At 43.3% G+C, this 26,974-nt stretch overlaps 1 protein-coding gene across 1 annotated transcript in view; it reads left to right on the top strand.

Moving 5' to 3' along the window:
• Nucleotides 1-26,974, top strand: part of ADCY8 (adenylate cyclase 8) — a 205,289-nt gene that overhangs the window by 103,283 nt on the left and 75,032 nt on the right. The window contains exons 5-6 of the mRNA XM_019625474.1: nucleotides 5,657-5,916; nucleotides 11,443-11,713. Of these exons, the coding sequence (XP_019481019.1) occupies nucleotides 5,657-5,916; nucleotides 11,443-11,713 (531 nt within the window). The remainder of the gene's footprint in view (nucleotides 1-5,656; nucleotides 5,917-11,442; nucleotides 11,714-26,974) is intronic.

A 26,974-nucleotide genomic window follows, 5' to 3' on the forward strand; every position in this document is an offset into this window, starting at 1 on the left:
TCCCAAGCCAGTTCTTAACCATCGCGCCACTCGGCCGGCCCAGGAGCTGGTTGTCTTGATTTGTCTGTTTCGTTTACTGCTTATGTCTTTAGAGGTCTTCAAGAGACATTTATAGAATGAATGAATGAACTGTATATATAGCATAGGGTGGTTGTGAGGATGAAATAAGATCAGGAAGATAAAAGAACTGACACAGAAGAGGTAGTAGATGTACTTAATTCTCTTGGAGCCACAGTTCTCTTATCTGAAAAATGGAAATTTATAATGCTTATAGGCATCTGCCTCTCAGAGTCGCCGTGGGCATCAAAATGAAGCACTCTGTCAAATGGCATGTCCATGCTAGGATAAGACATACTAACTTTCAAACTTCCTAAGAAGCAGATGGGCCCCATATTTTGGAAGGCAGCCTGACGCTGAAGTCCAGTAGAGGCTATAGAACGGATCACAGTTGAAGGTGAAGTTGGGCTCCGTGGCCACTTCGCTGGCAGCCCCCATCACTACAGTGAGTGACCCCTGAGGTACCCTCAACCAACTATGGAATCTACAGAAGGGAGCTCGTTATCAGTCTGATGATTTTTGGAATTCACTGGTAGAGACTACGTCACCCACCTTTTGGGCCAAGCCAGATCGAACCCCATTGACATAGGTCAGTTAGACATAGACAAGTCCCATGTCTAGTCTCCTGACTGACGATGGCTACTAGGTTACGCTTTCTGTCATTCCTCCAGCTCCTTCTACAGATGAATTGGTTAAAAGAAGAACCATTTGAAGCTTTTCAATTGACAGAAAAATTCTCAGGATCTTCATCTTTTGCCGTATACCAAGTATTCCTCTTCAATAGTTCCATGAAAAGAAATAACATCTTCAGTCTTTTGCTGGTTAGTTTGTGCAGTATTGGTCCCCAGCTTGATATAGAGCTGCAAATAGTCATTACTATTAAATGCGTTCTTTATTTTAAAAAAAAAATCTTAGATGGAAGCCCACTATGGAAAACAGAGGAGAGACAAGCTGCTTTGTTTGAGAGGGACGATGTGGAGGATTACCCCCCTCGTCAACTGGCAGGTCCAGAGGCACCTCTGTGGTTCCCTTGGGACTCTTGGAAATAATGTGTGACCACATGGATCTGTAAAGCAAGGAAGGCCTTTGAGCTTTGTCCATTAATTCAGCAACTACTGTGAGCGCTGACTATACCTCTGTGCTAAGTGCTGTGCTCCGTGCTGGGCATGGGGCAATGAAAGGTCGCTCCCCTGCTCCCCAGATGCTCAGAGTTTGTGGAGAAGGAAGAGGAGGTGCAGATGTTTATAAGGAGGGTGACCTATCGCAATCTTCTCTTTATTTGTGGCTGATGAGGCACAGCTAATATCCCTGGGCTTTGCTTTGGAAGAACTGAACACGATTTATAACCCAGCAGAATTCTCTCGATTTTCGCCACAAAAATGCTCCTCGGTCCTCCCCTTAAATGCTGATCCTGAAACACATGGTGTGTGTCTGTGGTTCCATGTAACCACTGGGGAGGCTTTCCAGAGAGGGTCAGCCTCTGTGAAATGTTCATTGCTTGTACATACTTTTATTCCAATCTTTAATTTAAGGCACATCCCAGACATAACAAAAAAGAAAGAAAAGAAAAGTGCCATGAGGAAATTTTGTCTTCTTCTTTTGTAGAAGAAAAAAATTGAACCAGCTTTTCATTAAGCTGTTCCAGTGCATCCCCTGTATGATGTTAATTACCTAATGGCATTAGCATGGTGTGCTGTGTGATTGTCCCTCACAATTAGTTGGCAAAGCATTTTAACATCCATTATTAGCTCCTTGAGGGCTCACAGAGGCTCTGTGAATGAAGCAGTCAGCTAGAGCTTTATTTTACAACCATGGATCTCAAGGTCGTAGTCAGCTATTTGCCAGGATCACACACCACATACAGTACCTGTGTGGCAAAGAGTGTGCAGTTTAAAAACACGACAGCCCCAGTTTATCCTAGTATCCTGTTCACGAGCTATGTGGCCACAAGACAATCCTTTTACTTGCCTGGGCTGCAGTTCCCTCATCCATGATAAGCATGTAGTACTTAGTAGGTACCCAACGCTATTGTCAACTCTCCACATGTGTGTATTCCCCTAATCCTGACAAAGCTATCGTTATTCCCATTTTATAAATAGAAGTGAGGTACCTAAGGGCGTGCAGCTAATAAAGGGTAGAGAAAGATGTAAAACTCTGATAATCTGGCACTGGAGTCCATACTAACCCTTGCACTGTCGTGAGTCACATGTAATGAGAAGAGTATAGATTGGTACTAGTGACTGTATGAGTCAGGATAGTCCTGGTTATGGAGTAACAAACATCTCCCTACCCCCAAATCTCAGGGGTTTAACACAGCAAAGATTTATTTTTCACTCATTTCCTGTCCATTATGGGAGGCTTGGGGGGAGTGGCAGGGGACCACCGTACATCACCCTGTTCAAGAACCCAGGTTGAGAAGGCTCCATCACCAAGCGTCCTTGACTGATGGTGGACACAGATGGAAGAAAGCAAAAAAAGGAGTGGGGGAGGGGGTCAGACTTTCAAAGCTTCTGCTCAGAAGTGACCCATATCACTTCTGTTCACATGTTATTGGCCCAAAATAACATGAAATATACAGGAAATTGCAGTTCTACCATGTTCTTGGATATTGTAGCATGAGATACAGTTGGTGGACAGCACAGGTGACCTCCCATTGTGACCTGCCTCCCAGAAGCTCGGGGGGAACGTGCATCAGAAATTGACACGTTCCTGTCAAGTGGTGGGTGCTGTTTCTCCTCTTGCCTTGTTAATTTTTTTTTTCAAATGGCCTCTACTCTTTTCACCATCAGTGCATGAAGGGTACTATATAGCTTTTTTAACTTAAAAGTTAAAGTTAAAACAATGGCCAGGAAACTAAAATCTTCCCCAGGGACAAGAATGGCGGCGCCCTTTCGGCGCCCTTTAGCTACAAGCTTTCTTTCTCCCATCGGGGTAACTAACCAGGCCCAACCCTGCTTAGCTTCCAAGATCAGATGGGTTCAAGGTGCTATGGCCCCAGATGAGCATTCTTTCTAATGTCTGTGGCTACCTTCCCAATATCTAATTTATTTCTGTATTTCTATATTCTCAACCACTTCAACTTTACTTTCTTGTTTAAATAACTTTGTATGATCTTACAGCTTGTTAGGAACAGGCAATACAAAGACTTAGTTTTCTACATGGAATCATTTATTCATTTATTCTTTCAGTAGAAGCAGAGTCTTGTTAAACCTAGCTATATGCAAGGCATGATGGCCCAGGCTGGGAAGATGCAAGGATTGCTCAGAAAGGAATATTGCCTTCAAGGAGCTTAGACTCTATCAAAGAGTTTAGATCTGTGGCAACATGAATAGTGTGAAATGGTTGGACACCCATCCACTCATCCATCCATCCTTCCATTCAATGAACATTTGTTGAGTGTTGACCAAGTTCCAGACACAGTACAGTGTTAAGAAAGGTACATGGCAATGAGTCATGCAAAGTCTCTACCCTCATTTAGCTTAGAGTCCAGTAGGGGAGACAGACAGTTACAATACAGCACCCCAGTTATCGTCCATGTGGGATGCAATAGAAATACTGGGAAAGGCACGTAATCCAGACTTCGATTAAATGAGGGAATTGACATTCCGGGCTAAGGGAGCATCGTGGGCCCAATGCGGGGAGAAGGGACACAGAGTTTAGGCAGCAACTTGTACTTTGGGTGGCTGGAGTCTAATGTGTGCATGAGAAATGAGACTAGTAATTGCGGCCCAGGACAGATCATGAAAGATTCTGTGTTCCAGACCAGCCATTTTCCATTTTCTCTTATGGGCCAGTGGTTTCTGAATATTTTGATCCTCCATCTTTATAAAAAATGATTACAATACTAATTATTAGAATAATTTATCAACTGTATTTATAATCTATTCCATTACAGTCACTCATTTAAAAACATATGCTATCAGACATACATGCAATATGGATTTTAAAGGACAATGATGCAATGAATATTACTAATATTTTCATTTAACTACAATGTAAAAGTCTGCTCTCACAATTTTTTAGTGAGAGCAGTAGTTGGAATTGATTGGTTCTTTTTTTTTAAATCTTAATACTTTGTGTTACAATAATATTTACAAAGGTTCGGTTCCAAAGTCAGCTTATTTCTATACCTGGATCTAATGGCTCTCAGAGCGAAATATATATCTTAGAAAGACAAGCAGATTCTGGGGGGAGCATTTGCACTCTTGACTGATTTCTCAGTCATTTATGTCAAACTTCTGTATGAGCCATCATACATTTTCTTCTTGTCTGATATCTGTGAGTTATTCTTACAAGCTCATTAGAGGACAGTACAATGTTTGCATTTTTAACAAATGGATTTAAACCCCACCCAAACTATTCACTTGGAAGATCTGAAGACATAGTAGTAAATTGCAGCTCTGAGAATTTTGATAGATGACATAACTCGTGTTTGACAACCTAGTTCCCAAAGAGATGGAAACATTTTCAAAATTTTCTCTTCAGAACATAAATTCTTTTTTTATGAAAACCAGTTACTTTTCCACTCCTTCTTAAACTTGTGATCTTTAGTTTGGATAAACAAAGTAAGTAAGTTTGCTTTTCTTCCAAATATTTTCTAGAGAGAATATTAACGGCAACCTGCTATCAAAAGAAAAGGCAGCAAATTTGGAACGCTTGCTTTTTTTGTCAAAGAAGTATGGAAAAGTCATCTTTAATTTTGACAACTTGTAAGCATTCTGAAAAAAAAATAACCATTGAATTTCTATGTGGCAATGAAGATTTTTCTCGTTACAGTTCCAAGTATTATATTCTACCAGTGGAATTTCTTTCTACATAAATGAGGTCATTTAACTCATGAACTCAAATTGTCTGAAATACTCTGAAAGTGAAGAAGGGATGCGTGTACCTAGAGGAAACCCTAAGTGGCAGAAATTCTCCTCACTTCTTAAGATACCTCCTCCATGTTTACAGTCAGAGGGTGGTCTGACATGGACCCTGTAGACACTAAGGTCAACCCATGTATCAAATGTTGATGATAATCTTTGTCAAGATAAAAAACAAAAGCTATGAATGGAAGTTGTAACATTGTCTTCTTGTAACTCAGCGGATGACCCAGCTCAGCCCTGAGGTGTGAGCGCACTGCACCGGAGACCACTGCTTTAAGGAATAGGCCAGGAAAGAGTCTGAAACAAGAGAATGATGGAGTGACAAGGTCACAATGTGTTTGTGATAATTGGGGAAAGATGGGCTGGAAGGAGGTGAGGCGCGGACCCCAGACTGAAGCATGACGGTGGCCTGAACTAGAGTGTTGGAGAAAGGAATGGAGAGAAGGAAACAGAGTAAAAATTAAGCACTTAAGTTGAAAACGAAATGGGTGATGAAGTGCAGAATCTATAGTCTATCCCAGATTTATGCACCAGTGGGTTGAGAAAGATGTTGGTGTTATTCCCTGAGACAGAAGTTATATAGGATGAGCAGGTTTGGAGGGAAGAATGACAAGGGCCCTTGTTAAAAGTTCAGATTAAAGGCTAGGGGAGTTTGGAGGAGGAAGAGAATCCTTCTCGTCATCAGGAAATCCAAGAAAGCTTTGTGTAAGAGGAGACATATAAATGGGCAGGAGTTGAACTTATGGAGTAGGCAACACTGGGGCTGCCACCAAGGCCAAGGGTACCCACTCTGGCCTTACGCGTGTGTCTCTCCATTCATCTACATCAACAGGTACGTGCGCTCAAGGACGAAACATGACGTTGACATGCGAATTGGAATCCACTCAGGCTCAGTGCTGTGTGGTGTGTTGGGCCTTCGGAAGTGGCAGTTTGATGTCTGGTCTTGGGATGTGGACATTGCGAACAAACTTGAATCTGGAGGAATCCCCGGGTAAGCCAGAGTTAAGCCCTCTCTTTCTTAACCCTTGTCATTTGCTCACTTTGGAAGAGTAGGTTTCTTCCGTGCCTCCTCAAGGTTCATAGGATCCAGTCTAAGTTCTGAGCACTTATTTGGGAGGAGACAGAACAATAAAACGTCATACAAATATCGATACCAAAAGTCTTCTAGTGAAATTCATCATAGGCAACGAAGATGGTGGGGTGGCACTCAGGTTTTCAGGACCCAACCCTGCACAGTATTGGTTCTTAGACTTGATGTCACATCAGAACCAACAGAGAAACATTTAAAAAATACTGTTGTCTCACGCCAGTTCATTTAAAGCAGAGTCTATTTTAAGTTCTTAAAGCAATTCTCATGGGCAGCCAAGATTAAGACCTATTGACCTAACCCCTTGAAAACTCAGCCTGCCACATGTGGCTCACAAGATTGGTGGGTACGGAGTTCCCAAAGGCATCAGAGACCTAGAAAGGCTCATCCAACATTGAAAAGTAGTGCTAAGATTCTGTTGACACAGACTGAACCTAATAAGATCTTAGGCATATGTGAACCAGTGAGTTGTACTGACTTACTACAGCCCCTCGCTCTGAGAGATGATAAAAGATGAACAGTGAGAAAGCTAAGATAGAGCATTTATATATATTCATTTCCCCACGCCCCCAGCCCTGCCTTTGGAATCAGAGTTCTCTGGTATCTGCTATCATCCCTTGCTAATTATATCTAATATAGGGTGACCTGCTATCATTGGAAATAAACCACAGGAGGGTAGAATCAGAGAAACTAGGGTTTCCACTCTGCCCCACACTAAGCCCTGTTACCTTCAGTGAGTTGTGTAAAACAGGGACAGCACCTGGCATGTGATGTTAGCAGGAACTTGGCTTTCCTGGCTGTCTCTGTGTGATCTCAGGCCAGTGCGTAACTTCTCTGAGCCCCACTCTCCTCACTGCAGAAAGAGAGATGATATTATGATCTCTCTTACCTTGTGATTTTATGTCCCTCATCTGCCAAATGGTCATAATTCCCCACACAGATTTCTCCTGAAAATGATCCAGGGCCATGGGTGGGGAGCATTTTGCAAACTGTGTGCTGATATCTCCATGCCAGTCACCATCCTGATAAAGGAGGGACCCCTCGCTGTCTTCAGGGTGTCACCACTGTTTGTCATGAATGTTTAGAACAAGGTAAATGTACCATATCACGACTGGGCTTCTTAAATCCTTCAATTCTACAAGTAACTGCCTGCTGAATTCAAGCAAACCAGACTGCTGATTTATCTATGTAGCCAGGCCTGTGTCTCAAAAGTGTAGCTAAATGGAGAATTACCCATGTCCTGAAACCATGGCACACAGCATGGAGGGCATCCGTGGAGGGCTTTGATGTCTGGAAGCCAGGTTAGGTACTGTTCTTGAGCACACGAGGAAACACAAGAGTGATTGAATTTAAATCTTATGGTGTGTGTTTGAATGGTGGGTTTACTGCTTACCAGTTATGAGAGAGCACATTTCTGAATCTCCCTGCCCAGTTTCTTCACTTTAAAGTTGGACTAGAACTATGAACCATAACAAGTTGGTTTCAACTGAGATAGTGCTTAGAAAGCACTTAGTCTTCTGTACAATATCCACCCTGCTTAGGCATGGGACGCGCCAACATGCAGAAATGTAGTCATAGCAGGACACGTCTTCAAACCCTCCATGGTCTGAGATTGTTTGGGTTTATATGTGTTTGCTTTTTAAATGTCTGGTTACTTTCCCTTCCTAGCAATCAATATATATAACAAATGAGCTTCCAGTGAGAGAGTTAGCCCCCAATTCTAAACACGTAGTAAGTACCTGCTGTGTACTATGAAGTCTGTTAAAATCATGAATACATCACATCGTTTGATCTTACAACACCCCACATAGCAAATATTACCTTCCTTGTTTTAATGAGGAAACTGAGGCTCAAAGAAATTAAATGTCGCATAAGCACAGCTATTGAGCACCTCACTGTAGATCACTGTCTCCCATTGTTAATTGGTCAGTTCAGTTTGTTCAGGATTGTCCTTTTCTTATGAATCTCCAGGCCCTCACTATGTCCCCAGAGCCTAGTATGATGCGCAGCACCTGGACAAAGCACGGGACCGAGGGGAGGGAGTTGTACAACTCCACGGCACAGGGGTTGAGAGTCCGGACCCTGGATTCATGGAGAATTGGATTAAAAGCCTTTCTCTGCACAGACACCAGCCACGTAGCCTCAAATGCCTTACCCTCCCTGAGCTTGGATCCCTAGAGCAGGATTCTCAGCCTCAGCCTCTGAATCACATGGGGGTCTGTTAAACCAGAGGTGGCTGGGCCCCAGCCTCAGGGGTTCTGATCCGTATGTGTGAGGTGGGACAAAGACGACGTCTTTCTCACAGTGCCCAAGTGATGCTGAAACTGTTGGCCTGGGTACCATACTTTGAGGACCACTGTCCTCGAACTTCTGTTCAATGAGATGATGTCTATAAAGTCATTTGTCCTGTGCTCAGCAAATACTGGAGGTGCCAAAAAAAAAATGTATACAAGTGGACATTTTGGTCAATGTTGCTCAAGCAGCAGTTCGCCACAATCAGAAGTGTCTGGCGGTAACCATTTTGAGCACCTTTTGTAATTGCAGAAGTCAAACGTGACTTGTGTTCATCTTTCGTTATTGGTATATATTGAGTATTACAGTTTTAATTTTTTTTTTCCTTTCTTAAAATATGTATACATTTTTGTGGACCCTCTGTATTAATTGTGGCTGTGTTTGCAGTAGTTATGATACAGATGTAAGGTCTTAGAAGGACCTTGGAAGTTAAGTCCTTGTCTCAGTCCAGCACTGTCGTCTACCACTGACACAACTTTGGGCCAGTTACTTAATCATTGTCTCCAAGTGAGTGTCACCATCTGTAAAATGGGGGTGGGGGGTGCCTATCACCTAGAGTTGCTGGAGAAATAGGAATTATATGAGATGATCCATGGAGCCAGTCATATAGTAATACCTTTGGCTCCAAGATAACATTTATGCAGAATAGTGTTACCAAATTATTAGATCTTGTTTAGCATTATCCCTATTATTATTATATCCTGGCATTTAAAATTATCAGAAAATGTCAGGTTTGCCTGAGATTTGATATATAAGAATACTGCCTGATTCATTACCTTTTTTAGACGGAAATGTAATCACCAGAGTTTCATCTGCAAATTCTTTACTGCAAAGTGCAACATAGTAATAAAGATGGAAAGGAACATCTAAACCCCAGTTTCTATTAAAATATTTAAGCTTAAATTGATTGGAACTTCAGCAGAAGAATCAGTGATAAGTAAAGGCAGGAACGTCTTTCACTGCAGAAAACACATTTGTTTAGTATATGCAAATATTAGTCCCCGTGCGCACTGATGCAGAATAATAAAATATAGAATCCAGAGAAAATACCAAATGGGCTTGGTATTTAACTTAATGATTTTAAAAGAAAATCAGCCCTCAGACTTTACAAAGCCCTTCCTGGAGTTTCATTTTGCCTGAGAGAAAAAGACAGCCTCCTAGCACCTAGCTCTGAACTTGATCGGACACAGAAGACTGGGACATCCATTTAATGGAAGGGCAAATGACTTTTCTATTCTCCTAAGTCAACACTGCTGATTTCCCATGTGGTAACAAAATTCATCATGAGGATATTTTGTGCTTATTCAGCACATTTCTCAAGAAAGCTCAAAACATCTTTCCCATGCTTTCATTTCTAATATCTCACCTGGAAATCAGTGACTATAAACAAGCATACTTATTTGGGAAACGTGGAGAATGTGCCTTATATGATCAGAAATGGATTGCTTGTAGTTTTTTTGGTTTGTTTTTACATGTCCTTTGCAGTGAGTTATTCTGTCTATAAGCAGGAATTTAGCAAAATGGGTAAGAAGGGAAAGTAGAGATAGTACTAAAAGCACAATGCATTTGGAAATGGCGCTGTAAAACAGTTCAGTGTTTCCTTGGGTATATTGTTTCTCAAATCACAAAGCCAAGCAAAATATTAAATACATACCTCATTCATTCATTCATTTGTTTATTTAAAGAAACACTAAGGAAATGACTTCAGAGCTGAATCAGGGAGTAGGAAATTGTCACCTAGATGATGTGGGGAGAGCATTCTAGGCAGAGGAAAAGTCTTGCTCTGAATTTGGTAGGCATGAAATAATACTTTGAATTTGAAGAAATGCCAATTACTTGATTAGCTGAAGAGAGGGTAGGGTACTATAGTAGAGGAATGTCAGAAAATGAGCTTCCATGTGACAAGGCCCAGGGAGTGGAGGCCTCAGAGGCCCTGCTCACAACTTAGACTGTATCCTATGAACCTCAAAGAGACATGGGAGAAACAGCAGCAATATGACCACAGTGTCATCTTTTAAAATGCTCCTAATCATGTAAGCATTTGCTTTTATAATACATACAGTGTACCATGCACTATTTTTGACTACCTTATGCACTTCAACTCTTATAATACCCGCAGGGACCCTAAGAAATGGGTGCTCTTGTTTTTCCCATTTTTATGGAGGAGAAAGCGGACTCATAGAAAAGTTAAGGAGCCTGCTCAAGATGTCTCAGCTAGCAAGTGGTAGAGCTCAGGTTTGGATCCAGGCCACCTGGTCAGAGCCCATGCTTGTAAACACCAGGCTAGTCTGCCCAGACCACAGTACATCACAAGAAATTGTGTGATTGAGATAGATAGTTAGGAGCACAAACTCTTCCCAGAATGATTTACCATGTGCAATTCCCACCATTCCAGACTGATCCTGAAAGGCTTTTGATGTCACCTGTGTTTCTCCAAAAAAGAGACTTAAACTGTGGCTGGTGACTACAGGAATGAGTCACTTACCTTGTGAGTGAGCCCAGCCAGCTGCCACCCTACACGTGTCCACAGCTTTGTTCTTTGCTCCTTACCATCTACATGTTACAGGGTGAAGTGTATCTTACAGTGGTTTTCCTGGCAGTCCCTCCCTCTCTCCAGCTCTGTGGACTTACAAGACCTTTTGTTCTTATTTTCTCAAGTTGAAGAAACAAGGCATAAGTATATGAAAGTTGAAATGATAGGAAAAGTTCTGAGACCCTAACAGAACTATTATTGTTGCATGGTGATTTTGGACAATTGGGTTCAAAAACACTTATGGAACTTGTTTTCCCAACATAATCAACAGCACTGAAAAAAAAAACCCTGCTGATTCTCAAAAGTTGGTGGGATCTGACAGTTATAAGGAAAGCTAAAACAAGTGCTGAGGAGGGGCTGTATATTCGATTAGAGGGTGATGTGTCCCTTGATGTGAAGTCAGCAATACCCTGCTCATTGATTTATGCTTGTACTTCTGTTTTCTTTTATTCTTTTTGCTTTTTTTAGGGGCACAGATATTGTTCTTGAGGCTATGTCCTCAAGTGCAGCCCTGATGCTGGCTTTGCACGGGACAAAAAAAAAAAATAGCAGTGGCCTTTGGGCCACATCAGGAATGTATAATGACCTATGCTTTGTGCACACAGGAGGATTCACATTTCCAAAGCCACGCTGGACTGCCTCAATGGCGACTACAATGTGGAGGAAGGTCATGGGAAAGAGAGGAATGAATTCCTGAGGAAACATAATATAGAGACCTACCTAATTAAGCAGCCTGAGGAGAATCTGCTGTCCCTGCCTGAAGACATCGTCAAGGAATCGGTGAGCTCCTCAGACAGGAGGAACAGTGGGGCGACGTTCACGGAAGGATCCTGGAGCCCCGAACTGCCCTTCGATAACATAGTGGGGAAACAAAACGTGAGTCCTGACTTCCTTCTCCTGATTAGCCCAATGCATGCTCAGCCCAGGGGCCTCAGAGAAAACCCATTCACCTTTAACCTTTTCTCTGCTGAGCAACATCATGGCCAATGATCAAACATATCTCCGCAGAACAGAATTCACCTTTGTGTGCACCGTCAGGAAATGCCAGATATACTGGAGTGTTCCCAACACCCTTTCCTTTTCACTGATTTTTTTACCTTGCTAAAAGTAAATGGCATATGAAATTGAATGATCATTTTACACACAAAACAAATTACTCATGTTGGAAAAGATAAACCAGATGTGATTAACCGGCAAGCAAAGTACATTCTCATGTATTCATCAAGTCCATGAGAATGCCGTTTTTGTAGGTAGATGGCAGGCTAGGAGTTCCGAGTTGCCCTCTGAAATTTAAAATCAGGGGAGCACTGGTACTGTGGGAATATAAAAGCAACATCAAGTGATGCCCAGTGTGGGGGTCCAAGCATTCAGGAATAATGAGCAATTTCAAAGCCGTCCACAGAATCCTATTCCTATTCAGTGTGGATTTGCATTTCTGTGAGGAATAGGGCTGCATAGTCAGTCCATAGGTATAGGACACCAATAACCAAATTATTGTAAAAATTATTTCTTCAAATGTTGGAGTCCCAATAAATCCAATGAGATGCTCAGACTCGGAGAGGCCCCAGAGACAGGCTGATCAAAGTGGATTCTGAGATGCTCTTATTAGGGCACGGTCATCTGCTCTGATATGAGGTTTCCCTTTAGTCCTTTAGGTCAAGCACATAGAATTGAATTCATTGTAAGTTAAATGGTGTAACTCCACCGTATTTCCATAAAGAAATTTTAAAAGCCAATATATAATAAGCCTTGCCAATCGTTTCTGATATGCTCCTGAGCCAAGCAAAAGCTGAGAGTGCTATGAAGTCAATCAACCAAACCAGTAGTGTCAGGAGCTTCCTGAAGAACCTGCTATGGGTTCACTGTTTCAGCGCATGGACCTGAGCTTTTCTCAGTAACTTGTAGATGAGAAAAATTGGTCTGCGTAAAGATGTTTAGAATGGAAAAGGTTAAAATGCTGAAAGTCTTCTGCAGCTGACAGATGGACAGGACGCTCTGAGGCCAGGTTAGCCTCAGCGTCCTTCTATTCTGTGTGAAGGAGCAATGCATGGACCCGATTCCACTGGGGAAGACGCAGGTCGAACCCAGCCTGCATGCCTTGCAAGAGCCTACCCTTAGGTCCTTACTGTTCTTTGGCGAGTGTTTCATTTTTCCCGAAAGTGTCATGCCCACACATGCCATCGCCGATGGCAGTGCCTGCTTCTTTCCACCCCTGAATCGGTGTGCATGGTACAATTTGCTATTATGTAAAACAACAAACTTATATATACTTCCTGAAGTGGGTGCACGCTCAGCTGACCATACCTTCTCTGCTTCCTCTGCCTATTTTTAGCTTGAGCCTGGATGCTGGTTATTTAGAGAGGAGACGCATGCCTCGCCCTGAATACCTCTGTAATTCTGAAAATTCTCTCTCGGTTTTTTTGGTCTTTCTTTTTATTTTTGGTCTTCCCACTTGTGAAACTCTTTCCATGTCAGCTGATTGTGGAAATTGGGATAATTCCTAATTGTTCTAATCTCAGTTGTACCTAACCTTGCTACTAATACTTGAGAACCAAGAGGAGGGAGGTGGAGGTGCTTGGCTTTATTCCATGACGGATTGATCTGGTAAAATTGTATTGGACTAGGTGAACTATTTCTTTGCCAATTTCCTGCAGATATTAGCTGATGTCATCAGATAGTTATTGCAAAAGATGTCATTATTAGTCAAAGGTTATTATTCTTGGTGTTTAACCATATCCTTTATTTTTTTGCGATGCCTGAGTTTTGACTGGATATACACCCTATCTGCGCCATCTCCACCATGAATAATCTCAATTCATTTTGATGCTGTCAGACTTCAGACTCCGCGAATGTGTACTGATATTCACAAATCAGTGGCAGTAATAACAGTTAGGAAATGACGAAGCTGATTAAAATGATCACAAGCTCTCAGAGTTTGCATTGATGCTTAATTCTCAATGTCAAGGAGCCATATGTGCAATTCAGAGGCATAATGTGTGCCTGGAAGAGATCAGGACTGGTCTGGCTGAGCCTGTGCTCTGCTTAATTACCCAGTCAGTTCCACGGAAAGCCCAGACCATCTGAGTGTTTGCATAGCCCACATCAAACATACTAATGCTTCACTGGGGGTTTTCCAGCTAAATTGGCCAAATGTTTTGGCTTCTATTGATTTGTAATGGGTGCTTAGAAATATTTTTAATGACATCAGTAAGCTGGAGCCATATCTGTGCTATATAGACAGCAGATGTTCAGATAGTTACATTCTCATGTATTCATTCATTCTATAAAGATTAATTGAACATCTACTAACTGGTAATAAAAGAGAAGGAGGGACAGAGGAAAGAAACTTTTCAGAGGTAAAGTAAGCCAGTAGTTTATGTTTCATGAAGATAGAAATTATATCTGTTTCACTTACCACTGTTTAGACCACACTTAGAATAATATCTTGCAAATAACAGGGCTTCATTATAGTTTGTTGAATGAATGAATGAATGAATGAACGAATGAAGTGATAAATGTGGGTGATAAAGGAGAGGAACCAATCAAGTCTAACTTCTAGGTTTTTTGCTTGGGTGAGTGAGTAGGTAGTGGAACTGCCCACTGAAATAAGCAATACTGGAATGGAAGGAAATTGGGTGGGAAACACTAGGAATCCAGTTTGGGACGTGAGGAAAGGTTCAGGGAGAGATACCCAGAAGGATAGTGTACACACACTTTTAAAGCTCATGCAGAAAAGAATTGTACAAGGGATGTGAATCTGGCAGCCTTCAGAATGTGAGTGCCAGTTGAAGCCATGCAAGTGAAGGAGGTCACAGTAGAGAATATGTAAGATAAAACAATAAGAAGGTACAAAATAGACCTTGAGGGACACCAGATGGGAGGTGAAAGAGAGTCAGGATCCCATGACAGAGACAGATAGGAAGTGAACTGATGAGAAGAGAATTAGGGAATATGGTGTCGTGGAAGCCTGGAGAGCATTTTGAGAATGAAGGAGTTATAGAAGACTGGAGAGCATTTTGAGAAGGAAGGAGTTATAATAACAGTGTCCTGAGAGGTCCAGGAAGGTAAAGACTGAAAACTGCCGATTGGAATAGGCTGGAAGAACATCATTGGCAAGAGATGGATTTGATGAGGTGGTGAAGTCAGGGGCCAGGTTGTCACAGTTGATAAGAGCGCTCTGGATTTCCAAGTAGAACCCCAACTCCTGCCTTCTCCCCACTTCCCATCTCAGGAGTCTGTCAATGGTTTGGAGGAGCAGTTATTGCACTAAGAATTATTTCTGGTCCCTTATGTGAGCCTTCCAGTCCTTTGTCTATGCTTAAGGAGTTTCCTTGGATGTCATGCATCTTCCGCTATAGCTGTGTCCATTTGGGTTAAAATTCCCTGTTCAACCTGGTCCAGGTTCTGGTGTCCAGGTTGCTCTTGGAAGCCCCCAGCACTCATGCTTTGCATCCCTGAACCCTAGTATGGCAGGGGCTCTGCCCCCTGGTTTGACCTCTGGCTCCCTGAACCCTGGTTTAGTTACCAGCGAGACTGCCTACGTTCTGAGCCTTGGAGTGGGATGAAAGTAAGAAAGCTAGAAGGCAAGAAGTTTATGATCACAGGTGGACTATTGAAATTTAAGGCTACAAAAGTAGAAGTAGGTAGTTGAAATAGACCAAAAGTGAAAAATTGGACATTTCGGGGAGGATGTCCAGAAATTTCCAGGCTAGGTTGTTGGATGAGTCATCAACATGGTCATTGAATCTCTCTGAATAAAGACAAAATTGGGGATGAAAATGAAGACTTAAGAAAAGGGTCCTTATATTAAAGATCGTATTTTTCCCTTCTGGTTCTATGCCATAACAAAAATCTACTGTGGGCTTGAGCTCTTGTTCATTTAATTATTTAACGGGCACTCAGTATTCTAGCTGCCAGGGATCCGATAAGAAGAAGACTGACTTGGTCCCTGTCCTCCAGGAGCTTACATTTTAAGGAAGTATGGAATGCAGACAATAAACCAAAACATGTAAGTGATGTGAAGGAAATAGAGACAGAGTTCTGACAATTAAGTTCACGAAATTGTTGCAATGACATGGCTAACCTTTTCTGAGATCAGAGGGATTATTCATTATGAGTATGTACCAAATGGACAAACAGTTAACCAAGTTTACTATTTGGAAGTGATGAAAACACTGTGTGAAAAAGTTAGACGACCTGAACTTTTCACCAACAATGCATGGCTCTTGCATCACGACAATGCACCAGCTCACATGGCACTGTCTGTGAAGGAGTTTTTAGCCAGTAAACAAATCACTGTATTGGAACACCCTCCCTACTCACCTGATCTGGCCCCCAATAACTTCTTTCTTTACCCAGAGATAAACGACATATTCAAAGGAAAATATTTTGATGACATTCAGGACATCAAGGATAATATAATGACAGCTCTGATGCCATTCCAGAAAAAGAGTTCCAAAACTGCTTTGAAGGGTGAACTAGGCACTGGCATCAGTGCATAGCTTCCCAAGGGGAGTACTTCGAAGGTGACCATAGTTATATTCAGCAATGAGGCATGTAGCATTTTTTTCTAGGATGAGTTCGCAAACTTAATTGTCAGACCTCATATGTCTAGGGAGCAGAGTGAATGATGGGATCATCAGAGGCCACTGAAGATTTGATTTGACTGCTGAAAGGACCCTAACTGCAAATGACCAGGAGACGAGCATCATAGACAGAGGAAACAGCTAGTGCAAAGGCCCTGTGGCAGGGAAAAGGTGGTGTGTTAGAAGAAGAGCCAAAAGTCCCAAGGGGCTAGAGCATAGTGAGCAGGGAAGGAAGGGGTGTGAGATGAAGTTAAAGGAGACTGGAGCTTGATCCTCCAAGCCTGCTTGACTTGGGATTTTATTCTAAGGGAAATGATAGAAAGGTTTTAAGCAGGTCAGTGACATGATCTGATTTAGCATTTTAAGAGATCATTTTGGCTGCCTTGTGGAGAAGGGCTTGTAAAGGACAAGAATGGATGTTTAAGACAAGATGCATCTTAGAATTATGCTTTACAAGAGGCTACCAAAGGGTGAAGCTTTGTGTCACTATGAAATGTGTAGTGTGAGGATATTCATCCTTTGAACTTGATTTTTCTGATAAGTGTTATGCCAAGAAGGTGAGCCGCTCTTTGAGAAGCAAAGCTTCTTTCCGAGCCTCGGGTCTTTCCCTCACATATCATGAAAGCCTCACCATCATCCCACCAGCCCTTTTATATTGATTGTGACATCAGAACCCAGGCATTTCCCCATTGCTCCTGCAGGCCTTGAGAAGAATCCCTGGAGAAGAGTACCCATGTGGTACTTCCACTGTATATGTTGATCGTTTCTGCACAGTAGACGCACCTTGGTCATCACTATTATCAGGAAGTCAGTATGTACACCATAAATTATGAGAACGTAGTTGGATTTTCTATATTCTACACATCAAACCAGAAAGCAAATGTACCTCTTTGCAGCGAGTATAGGTACAGATCCACAGTGTCACTAACAGAAGTAGAGAAGCTGGGGCCATGGTGGGAACATTGCTCACATTCTTTTGATTTAATTTTCATACCAACCTGACAACGGAAGTGTGATGTACCTGTTTTACAAATGAGAAAACTGTGATTCGTAGAGATGGATTAATTCCCTGAAGGACACATAGCCCGTAAATAACAGAGCAGGAATCAGAATTCAGTTCTGCCTGATTCCCCAAAACCACATACTTCCCATCAGGCCACACCATCTCCCCTTTGTGGCCTGAAGATATAGGCTGGGTTTCTACCTTTTACTTGGTTTTCAGGTCAGTCAGTCTTAAAACTGTGTGTGTGTGTGTGTGTGTGTGTGTGTGTGTGTGTGTGTGTCTGTGTTCACCTCCTGAAGACGGGTCACTTGCTCACCAGGGAACTTTAGACATTTCTGTGAAAGCTCCAGAAAATGAGCAGGTTTTGCTCCAGCTAGGTCCTATCATACCAGCTAGCGACTCATCCCCAGGGTGTCCTGACGTGATGATTGCTTGCATGGAAAGGTCTAAGCCAGACAGTCGCTCATATCTATGTAAGTATAAAACAAACAACTATCTGACCTGGCTTCACTTGGATTGGTGAATGTTGAGACCAGAGGGAAAGGAAAGGTGGAGGGAGATGAGCTGGCTGGGTTGGAAAGCAGGACATAAGAACATATTTAGGTTTCTATGTCTTCATCAATCCAAGCTGGGGCTTTCCTCAGAATCTGTTTCCTGTATCCTCTGGAAGAAAGGAAAGGATTCTCATCTGATTGCCTTGTTGATCAAAACCCTCATGTTGACCTAATGCTGAGGGTTCCGGATTCCGCACAGTGAGCTGGGTAGTCCTGTAGGCTCTGAGTCCTGTGGTCTTGGGGAGAATCTCTGCAGGACCCCACATTTGCCCCTGTGATAATGGTCGGGGCCCGAGTGATAGCCCTGATTTCTCCACTTACGACCACAAGGCCTTGGGCACCCACTTCTTCTCCCGGGCCTCTCAGCGTTCTCATCTGTACAATGGCAGAAGCGAACTGCGTGATCCTGACACTGCCTTTCAGCTTTGACATGGCCCCATTCGGTTTCTCAGCCTCACACCCAAGCCAGGACTGTGTGGCTATACTGGTGAGTTACCTCCACTTCAGATTCCTACCACCCAAAGCCCAGAGAACAAACAACTCACCAGGAAGCAATGGGGATACCTGCCGTTTACACTTATCCTAGCATAGGATAACAGGTTAGCATAACTCTTATCCTAGCAAATTGTCTTAAAACATTAATGTCAAGTTTAGCAACAAGACTTAAACGAACAAAAAAATATTTGAAATAAAATCTCACCTAACTAGGGAGTGAAATTTACCCTTTCTCTCAGCATTTTGGGTAATTGAGTTTTGGTTATATGGAGGTAAACACCCAAACATCATTACAACCATCGTTGAGGGTCCTGTTTTCAGCATGACCATGACGTTCTCCTGTCGAGTTATATTGATCCCTGGGGTTTAGTTTCTTTTTTCTGCTTCTGTCCCTAAAGGGTGGAATGCAAACGAGTGACTGGCCCCACAAGAAAAAGAACTCTCTAAATTCAAACTCATTTTCCTTCTATCATTTGACTTGGGCGAGTCAGTCCCCCAAGATGTTCATTCGTTCTCACATTCATTCAGTCATTCATTTATCAGTTGCTTATTGAAGACAATTTGCAGGCACTGTGCTGGGTGCCGAGGATAGAGAGATAAAGGAGGAGGTGGAGCTGCCAAGGAGCTCACAGTCCAGTGGTGTTACGAACAGGTCCACAGGCCCAGTGTGAGCTTGCTGTCATTATAGCAGGAGAGTGTAGTACCAGGTGGAAATTGATTCAAGGTAATCAGGAAGGCCTTCCCAAGGAAGTAACTGTTAAGGTGAGATCTACAGACAAACAGTGAGTTAGGGCCAAGGAAGATTGCACAAGACCCCAGGCAGAGGGGAGAGCAGGGCCACCGTCTCAACCTGCTTTCTGCTGCTCAGACCAAAATATAGTCTTCTCTTTCCCCACCGAGAACGCGGACCTAAAATTCTTACCCCTAAAAATGCCTGAAACATTGGGCATTGGTCTAATGAAGGTGTGTTTCCGGAGGTTACTGCTCCTGTGACAAGCTGCCGAAGGTCTAATTGTCCATATTCAGTCTTAGTATGGAGGAAGTCACAGGCAAATTTTTCTCCATAGGTTATTTATTGTTAGCCATTTGAACGTTCCGTTAAGTTTTGATGTTCATTGGATGGGACATCCACAGGCTCTTGGGGTAGAGAACATGGAGGGCTTTGGACATTGCCCTGAAATAAATCTGTACTATTCTAGTAGTGTGGCTTTTTCTGACAGCTACCCCCGCTGCCCCACCCCCACCCCACCGCTTGAGCTATCCTTAGCTCCGACTCAGAAGATGGCCTTGGAGTTCAGCCAGGGACAGTCATTAGAGGGCTCTGGTTTTTCACTCTCTTTAGAAAGGCAAGTGGATTTGAAGCCTTCCCAGGAGCATTGAGTGGATTAGGTAGGCAATTTGATGCATTAGCTTTGGCCCATCATGCTTCCTCTCTGCAGTTCTAGGGGTAGACTCTGGTGGAAGAGGTAAAGGTAGAGGTGCCTTTGTGGCTCACGGAGAATTGCAGACCTGGAAATGTGCATTTCAGTTGGCAAATGTGCAAGGTGCAGCCTGTGGTAAACGGATGGCCAGGAACTGAGAAAACCTCTTCTAAACCAACCAGTGGAAGTCTGGTTTCCCACGGGCTGACCAGTTATTTTGTGTGTGTGTGTGTGTGTGTGTGTGTGTGTGTGTGTGGAGGGGGTCATAAAATAGGGGCCTGAGGAACCAGAACCAATGAACACATGGCATTTTAGTATGTGAAGGTAAATATATGTATGTATTTTAAATATGTGAAGATATATAGGAAGAGAAAGAGCAAACCCTGGGTTTTTTCTTCTAACTTCTTTTTTAAAGATTTTTATTGAGGAATTGGGGGGATGGGAACAGCACTGGGGAATTAGGGGAAGGGGAACAGACAAGTTGCTGTCGTTTTGTTCTTCAGTCTAGCTGTGGAGGACATTGCTTCACTGGCCCAAGTTGGCACCGTCATTGCGCTCTTCCCGGGCGAGGCACATCAGTCGCCGGCTTCTGGACGGCCGCTCACGCTGGCTGCTGGCTACATACGGTAGCCCATGGCAACCCACTGCCACAGGGGCTGCAGCCTACGCCGTCGCGGCGACTCACGGCAGCCCAGCTCCAGGTTGAGCTGTTGTTCAGCATCTAAGCTGTAGAGGGCAGTGTCACTGGCCCTCATATGTGGGCTCTGAACTGGGGCCCTCTGGCGTCCCAAGCCAGCTCTTAACCATCGCACCACTCAGCCGGCCCTCTTTTAACTTCTTTATGCCCTAGATTTGAAAAAAAAAAAAAGAACTGGAACTGTTTTATTCATCTTGGTGCCAATTTTGCCCATGACTGGGCTCAGATTCTTCACTGTAAAATTTCTTCATTGAGCTACGTCAGGATTTTCCCATCTTTTCTCCACCAAGGATAACCTTTTATTGTTCGGGCCTGGTGCAATTCATATAAATGAAGGATTTGCTTTCCAAACAAAACTGCATATGGTGTGAATGAATTTGTACTCCCATTTTTAAAAAGTGATTGGGCACCTGTGTCATGACCCACCACGGCTGCTGATCTGCATGAGGAAATGAATGGTGTCACTCTAGGGTGATTTAATTCCAGCCCAGAGCAAGGACACTTGATATTTTTGTTGGCCTGACCACCCTCATCTTTTTGTGTGTGTGTGTGTGTGTGTGTGTGTGTGTGTGTGTACTTATTTTTATTTCACCAAAGGTCAAAACTGAATCACAGTGGTAATTCTTCAGATATTGATGGACCTTTTGAAAGGTCTTCTCACATCTCAAGGATCTCCAAACTACTGCTGTGAATTCTGGGTTATGAACCTCTAGATTTGGTTGTCTTTCCCACCCTGTGACTTGCATGTCACCTTTAGTCCCCTAAAGGACCTCTTCACACCGTGAGATGATAAAGGCTTTGTATCATAGGTGCTTAGGCACCCACTCAGGATTCTGTGTCTTGGAAGTACTGAAACAGAAGACTGCTCTTAAGTGATAACATAGGAAGCAAACTCAGGATGCTAACAGACCAGAAAGGCTAAATTAATGAGGCAATTCCGATAGAAAGTGTGTGGTAGGAAAGTTAGGAGAAGAGAGGGTAGAAGCCACCAAGTCCCAAAGACATAACAGTTTGCTTATAACCTGAGTAATTTCTCCCCCCACCCCATGCCACCCACCCATCTTGTCCTGTCATAATTGGTGACAAGTAAGAGGGGCTGGCTTCCTGAAGGTCAGTCATTTGTAGCTCCATTGGAACATAACGAAGGAAAGCCTCAATAACTACATTTAATTAGCAGATTATATAATAGGGGTCAGCAAAAAAGTCAGACCTATAGACTTAAAACAGCAAACATGAGCAATTTATTAGCAACTCACGGTATAATACAGCAGGTCTTCGAATCACTTCATTGAGATCCCACAGGAACTTAACTCTTCAATTAGCCTATGGCTTTATTATACCTCATTTCATCACAGTTCAAAAAATGTATTGAAGATGTTAAGTGAGGATTTACTGTACTTATTTCATACTCCTAAATTAATAGTTATCTCAGAATCTTAAAAAAAGAAACGTTTACGTAATTCTTACTCATGCATTTCAGTTTTCTCCAAATATCTTTTATGAAAACACATGTACACACACACACACACACACACACACACACACACACACACACTTTCATTTTCTCCAAGGCATTGACATTTCTGAAAAATCTGCATCTTTGATATTCACAAGAACACTGAGTAATTTAGGTCCAGATATATGTTTGTTTATTCATTTCTTGACCTGAGATTATTCAGATTGTTAACCTGAGGTCACTTGGTCAGTGGGATAGTGGTCACCTCTCCAGCCACCGCTGAGGACATTTCACACCGCCCGCGTCAGTGCTGTGAGTACTTTCATTCCCACCCGTCCGATGGCCCTATAAACATGCTATTCATGTGTCAGCTTCTCTCTCCCCAGCTCCTGAGTCACATCTAGAGCAGGAACCCTACCTCCATCGCTAGGCTCACCCATCCCTCTGTCTCATTCCACGCTAACCCTGAGATGAGGTCAGTGCTGTAGTCTGCATCGCTCCTCCACACATTACTATGATGTGATATTTTGAAAGCTAAAAATTCAATTGGCAGCTTGCCTCAAGTCATGTGGCTTCCAAGTGACCGCGTCTCCATGGATGTGCCAAGTTCTGTTTTGGCCAGTTCTGTCAAAGTGTATCAACTCTTCTTGATGAAAAATGGCCCAAGTGCGTGATGACTCAAGCTCCAGCACATTCTCACACTGAGATTAGCATCTTTCTGAGGAACTCAGAGGATAACAGCAGAGTAAGGAATCCCAGATTAGCAAATAGAGGATGGGTGAAACAAAGCCAGAAGCTTCTCAGGTGGGACGGAATCAGTGTCAGACGCCACTTGTCCTGGGTTAACCTGGCTCTGAGGTCCTGGAGACAAAATCTGGAATGCCAGAGATTCCCTCTGTGGGCTCTGAGTCCCATGAAATTAAAGCCAGTCGCCTGAAGAAGGAAAATCTGGGCACTAGATGGTGGCCACAGGGAAGGCTATAAATAGATCTTGTTCAGAGGTCAGAAACAGTTCCACTGGGGAGAGGTTGCGAACAAAAGCAGGGAAGGACTTCAGAGCACTGTTTCCCAGTGATGTTCCAATGGGGCATGAAGAGGTGATTCGAGCAAAGAGGGCTTGTGGTCATAAAAGTTTGGAAATTGCTGAGTTGAGAAGGTCTTGTTTCTACAGAACTTACCAGCATCTTTATTTCAGCAGCGTGCACTGTGAGACTCCAATGGGAGGGTACAATAAATTTTTCATTCAACAAACACATACAGAATGGCTACTTAGTGCCAGGCACTGGGGACAAAGAAATGAACAAAAGAGACAAAATCCCTTCTCTCCAGGACAAGGGTGAGGAGACAGGGCAGTAAACACACAATGAATCCACATTTCCCAAACTGATTGGTCCGCAGGACAATGTTGTAAAGAAACACCCCTTCATTCTTGTGCTCCTTGGAACATAGTTTGGGGGAGGAGCTCATTAGGAGAGCTTGCTGATGAAACAGAGTGGTAACGTCCGCAGACCCCAGCCCTGAAACTGTGTGAGCTGATTCCAATGTCTATGGTAATGCTTTCGGGGGTATTTTGAGACTGAAATGTGTCATTCAGAATTGCTAAAGGATTGTTGACCCAACAAAACTACATGTTTCTAGAGAGTGCACCTTCAGCCTGAAATCTTCCTGGGAAGAATTTATTTGCTGACACAAAGCGGCTCAGGGATACCAAAGGTTATGGCTATCCATGAAACGACAGGACCTGTAGGGAAAGTAAGTTCTGGTGTGTACATAGATAGAAGACAATTCCCAAAGCAAAGTCTTCTTCTCATAAAACAAATGATGAGCAGAAGAGGGTTCATGACTCCCCCTACCCCGTTCCAGTGCAGTTTACAAAAGGACGCCCTACCCAGAACCTCTGATGACAATTTTCAGGAGAAACCCCAAACTCTCAGGCAAGACCCTATGTTCAGAAACTTGGGTTCAGAAGGCACGCTGGTCCTTGTTTGGGCTTTGACCTGCCTTGAGCACCTGTGAGTGAAGAAATCATTTCTGAAATGCCTAAGGAGGGCGTGCATCTCACTTAGGATCAGTCTTGGGGCTGCAGTGTCTTTCTGTGAAGAGCCTCATATGAGAGGCTCGCTCAGCCGCAGACTTTGGCGTTTCCCAACGTTGATCAATCTGACTTCCCAGATATCTGAAAACACCAGCTAGAGTAAAGAAATAAATGTATGCACTTATTCTTGTATGTAAATGTAATATGTATTTCAATTATACATTGAAACCTATTCAAGTATATGCATTCAATTATATATATAATTATATATATAATTCCATTATTCTCATGGCATTTCTCATTTCCTTCGACTTCATTCATTTGTTTTTCCTGCTCTAACCAATTGATTAAGTTGTTTATGTGAAAGAACAGTCTCAACATTTTGGAGGTCATTTGACGATTGGAATCATAACTGAAAGCTTACACTGTTTTTAACATGAGCCCAACCTTGCTCACACCGGTGTTGTAAATCTTGAGAAAGCCATATTCTGTCAAAAGCAGCTCATTCCAGGATGACTCTAAATAGACAAATAAGATATGTTCCCCCAATACTGCTTACAAATGAGTCACTGTGAAAATATCAGTGTATGCATTTTTGGTGTTGGTGGCGTTATCTCACTGAAGGTGATCACGTGGTCCAACCTTAATGGCCCTTACTGATGGGGAGGAGGGAGATCACAGGTAATCTCAAACCAATGTCACCTCCAAAGCCGTTCATGCTTTGCAGGGGTGCATTAGGGGATAAGTGAGAGCAGATGGTTATCTTTCCTGATTCTGCCTTGCTTGACTTCTTGAGTTGATGTTAGTCTTCCCTTGAGCATATTATGTCCCGAAGGCATGAGGTACCAGAGAGATTGCTGGTCAAACTGCAGGTATAATTGTCATATGTAATTGACAAAGCAAATGATCAGAAAATGGATCACTGAGCATTCATGACCTGCATAAAATGCTAGGGATATAATTGCAAGGAGTACAAGTAATTGCTTGGACAAGAAAAGGATTCTCTCCCTTAGCATCACTGACCTGTCGATGCAAGGGCCCCTTCCCAGATCTTAAGGCTCGCCTGTCGGCAATGATGAAAGGTAGAGAGGTGCTTCCAAATTTTCCTCTCATTTTAAGCAGCCACATAGACAGCCAGGGGAATTTTGTGAGGGCTGGGGGACTCTGAAAAGGAGAACACTTTCTTGGTGTCTGCCTTACACAAGTGGTCAGTGGCATAGGCACCCAGGAAGCAACATTTAGTCCTAGTTTCCCTGCGGGTCAGCGTCAGTCCCTGATGACACTTCACCAGGGCCTATCAATCTGCGAAAAATGAGGCCAAAGCTCATGAAGTGAGTTATTCATTCAATCAAATGCATTCAGTGGAGGATTCATCTTTTGTTCTGAGATTGGATCATTGTTGTTGAAAAAACACCCTTTCTTTTATGAAACGGCAGTCACATTGGAGAGCTGTAGTTGTGATCAGTGCTGCTGCTACTGTAATTTCTGTAAATCAGTCCCCAAAATGTTTTTGGATGCTCCTCTCCTCTGTGATACCCAAAGGTCCAGGACCCACTGAAGGCATGAGGGCTGGTGGAGTAGATGGGCTCAATGTACTTCAAAGAGGAAAACTGTGAGAAAATAAAACTTACAGAGAGAGATAGAAGCACCGCGCTATGAGTGTACACAGGTATTGAACGATTCATCTCCTGCTAGTAGACCCTGGCTCCAGGCACTTGCCAGGGGGGCATCTTGGCATCTCTAAGCCAGAATGTTATGTCCAGACAAAGGCAACTTGGGTGTCTTTTCCACTTCTGCTCCAAGATTAAAAAACAAAACCAAACCCTACATGTTGTCCTTTTCAAAACTGTGTGGAAAGAACTTTCACCCAAGAAGGAATGGGAGCTGCACAGAGTGGTGGACAGTCTGCCTTGCCTTCTGCCGTGGTGTTCGAATGCATTTAATCCCAGGGGCTCGAGCCCTCTGGCCCTGCATGGGTCCAGCTGTTCAATTTTCTGGAACATTGGTCCCCGCTTCCTTCTCTCCACACCTGCGCTTCTCCTTACCTTTCATCCTGCCTTACCTCCCCTAACATCTATCTTTTTCTCTGTGGTAGCCTCCTTGGTACTCAGCACTGACATTAACTGCCCCAGTGCCCTAAGAGCATATACTTTCTCGTGTTGAGACATGTCACTCCATCCTTTATTCCGGGGCTGGAGAAGAGGGTTTCAGGGAATTCTACCAGCGAGGAAGCCCTGCTGTGGAATTCTTTAGAGACCTTGAATTTAGGCTACACTGACGATCTCCATGAAGGTTTAAATGAAGAATCTAACAGTACTGTGGGAAGAATCCACATGGAATGGGCTGGAAGTTTCCGTGAGGTCAAAGCCCCTGGCTCTAGCTCTGGCTCTCAAGTCAGAGGACTTGACCCAGCTGCAGATGAGCTGATGGCTCCTAAGCTGTCTCACTGAGGCTCACTGAGAAAGGAGGGGTTCCAGCAGGAGGTCCTCTGAGGTGCCATTCAGCTGTCACAGGCTGCCATCCAATGACTCCATCACCTTATCTCAGTCCAGCCTGTGGTCTGAGCATGGCCAAGCTGGAGGCTGGCAGAGAAAAGCAGATCTGGCGAGTGTATACAGAGGCAGGGAGATTTCACCACCCCACTCTGTAGGGGCACCACACCCTCTACCTCTCCCCAAGGAAATCTCTTGGGGAAGACAAACACCCCTGTTCCTTTATTCCTCCAGCTCCCATTCCCCCTTTTTTTGGGGGGGGGGGTCAAAGAAGTTGGCTTACATTGGAGCTGTGAAGGAGCATTGCATTTGGCTAAATCCCCCCCCCCCAGTTGATCTTGTCACCTGCACTGAATCACCAGGAGACAGGGCCTTCCTGCCAAACCTGGTGTGTCTTCA

This window comes from Hipposideros armiger, unplaced genomic scaffold (genome assembly GCF_001890085.2).
Source record: "Hipposideros armiger isolate ML-2016 unplaced genomic scaffold, ASM189008v1 scaffold_629, whole genome shotgun sequence".
NCBI classification, from domain to species: domain Eukaryota; kingdom Metazoa; phylum Chordata; class Mammalia; order Chiroptera; family Hipposideridae; genus Hipposideros; species Hipposideros armiger.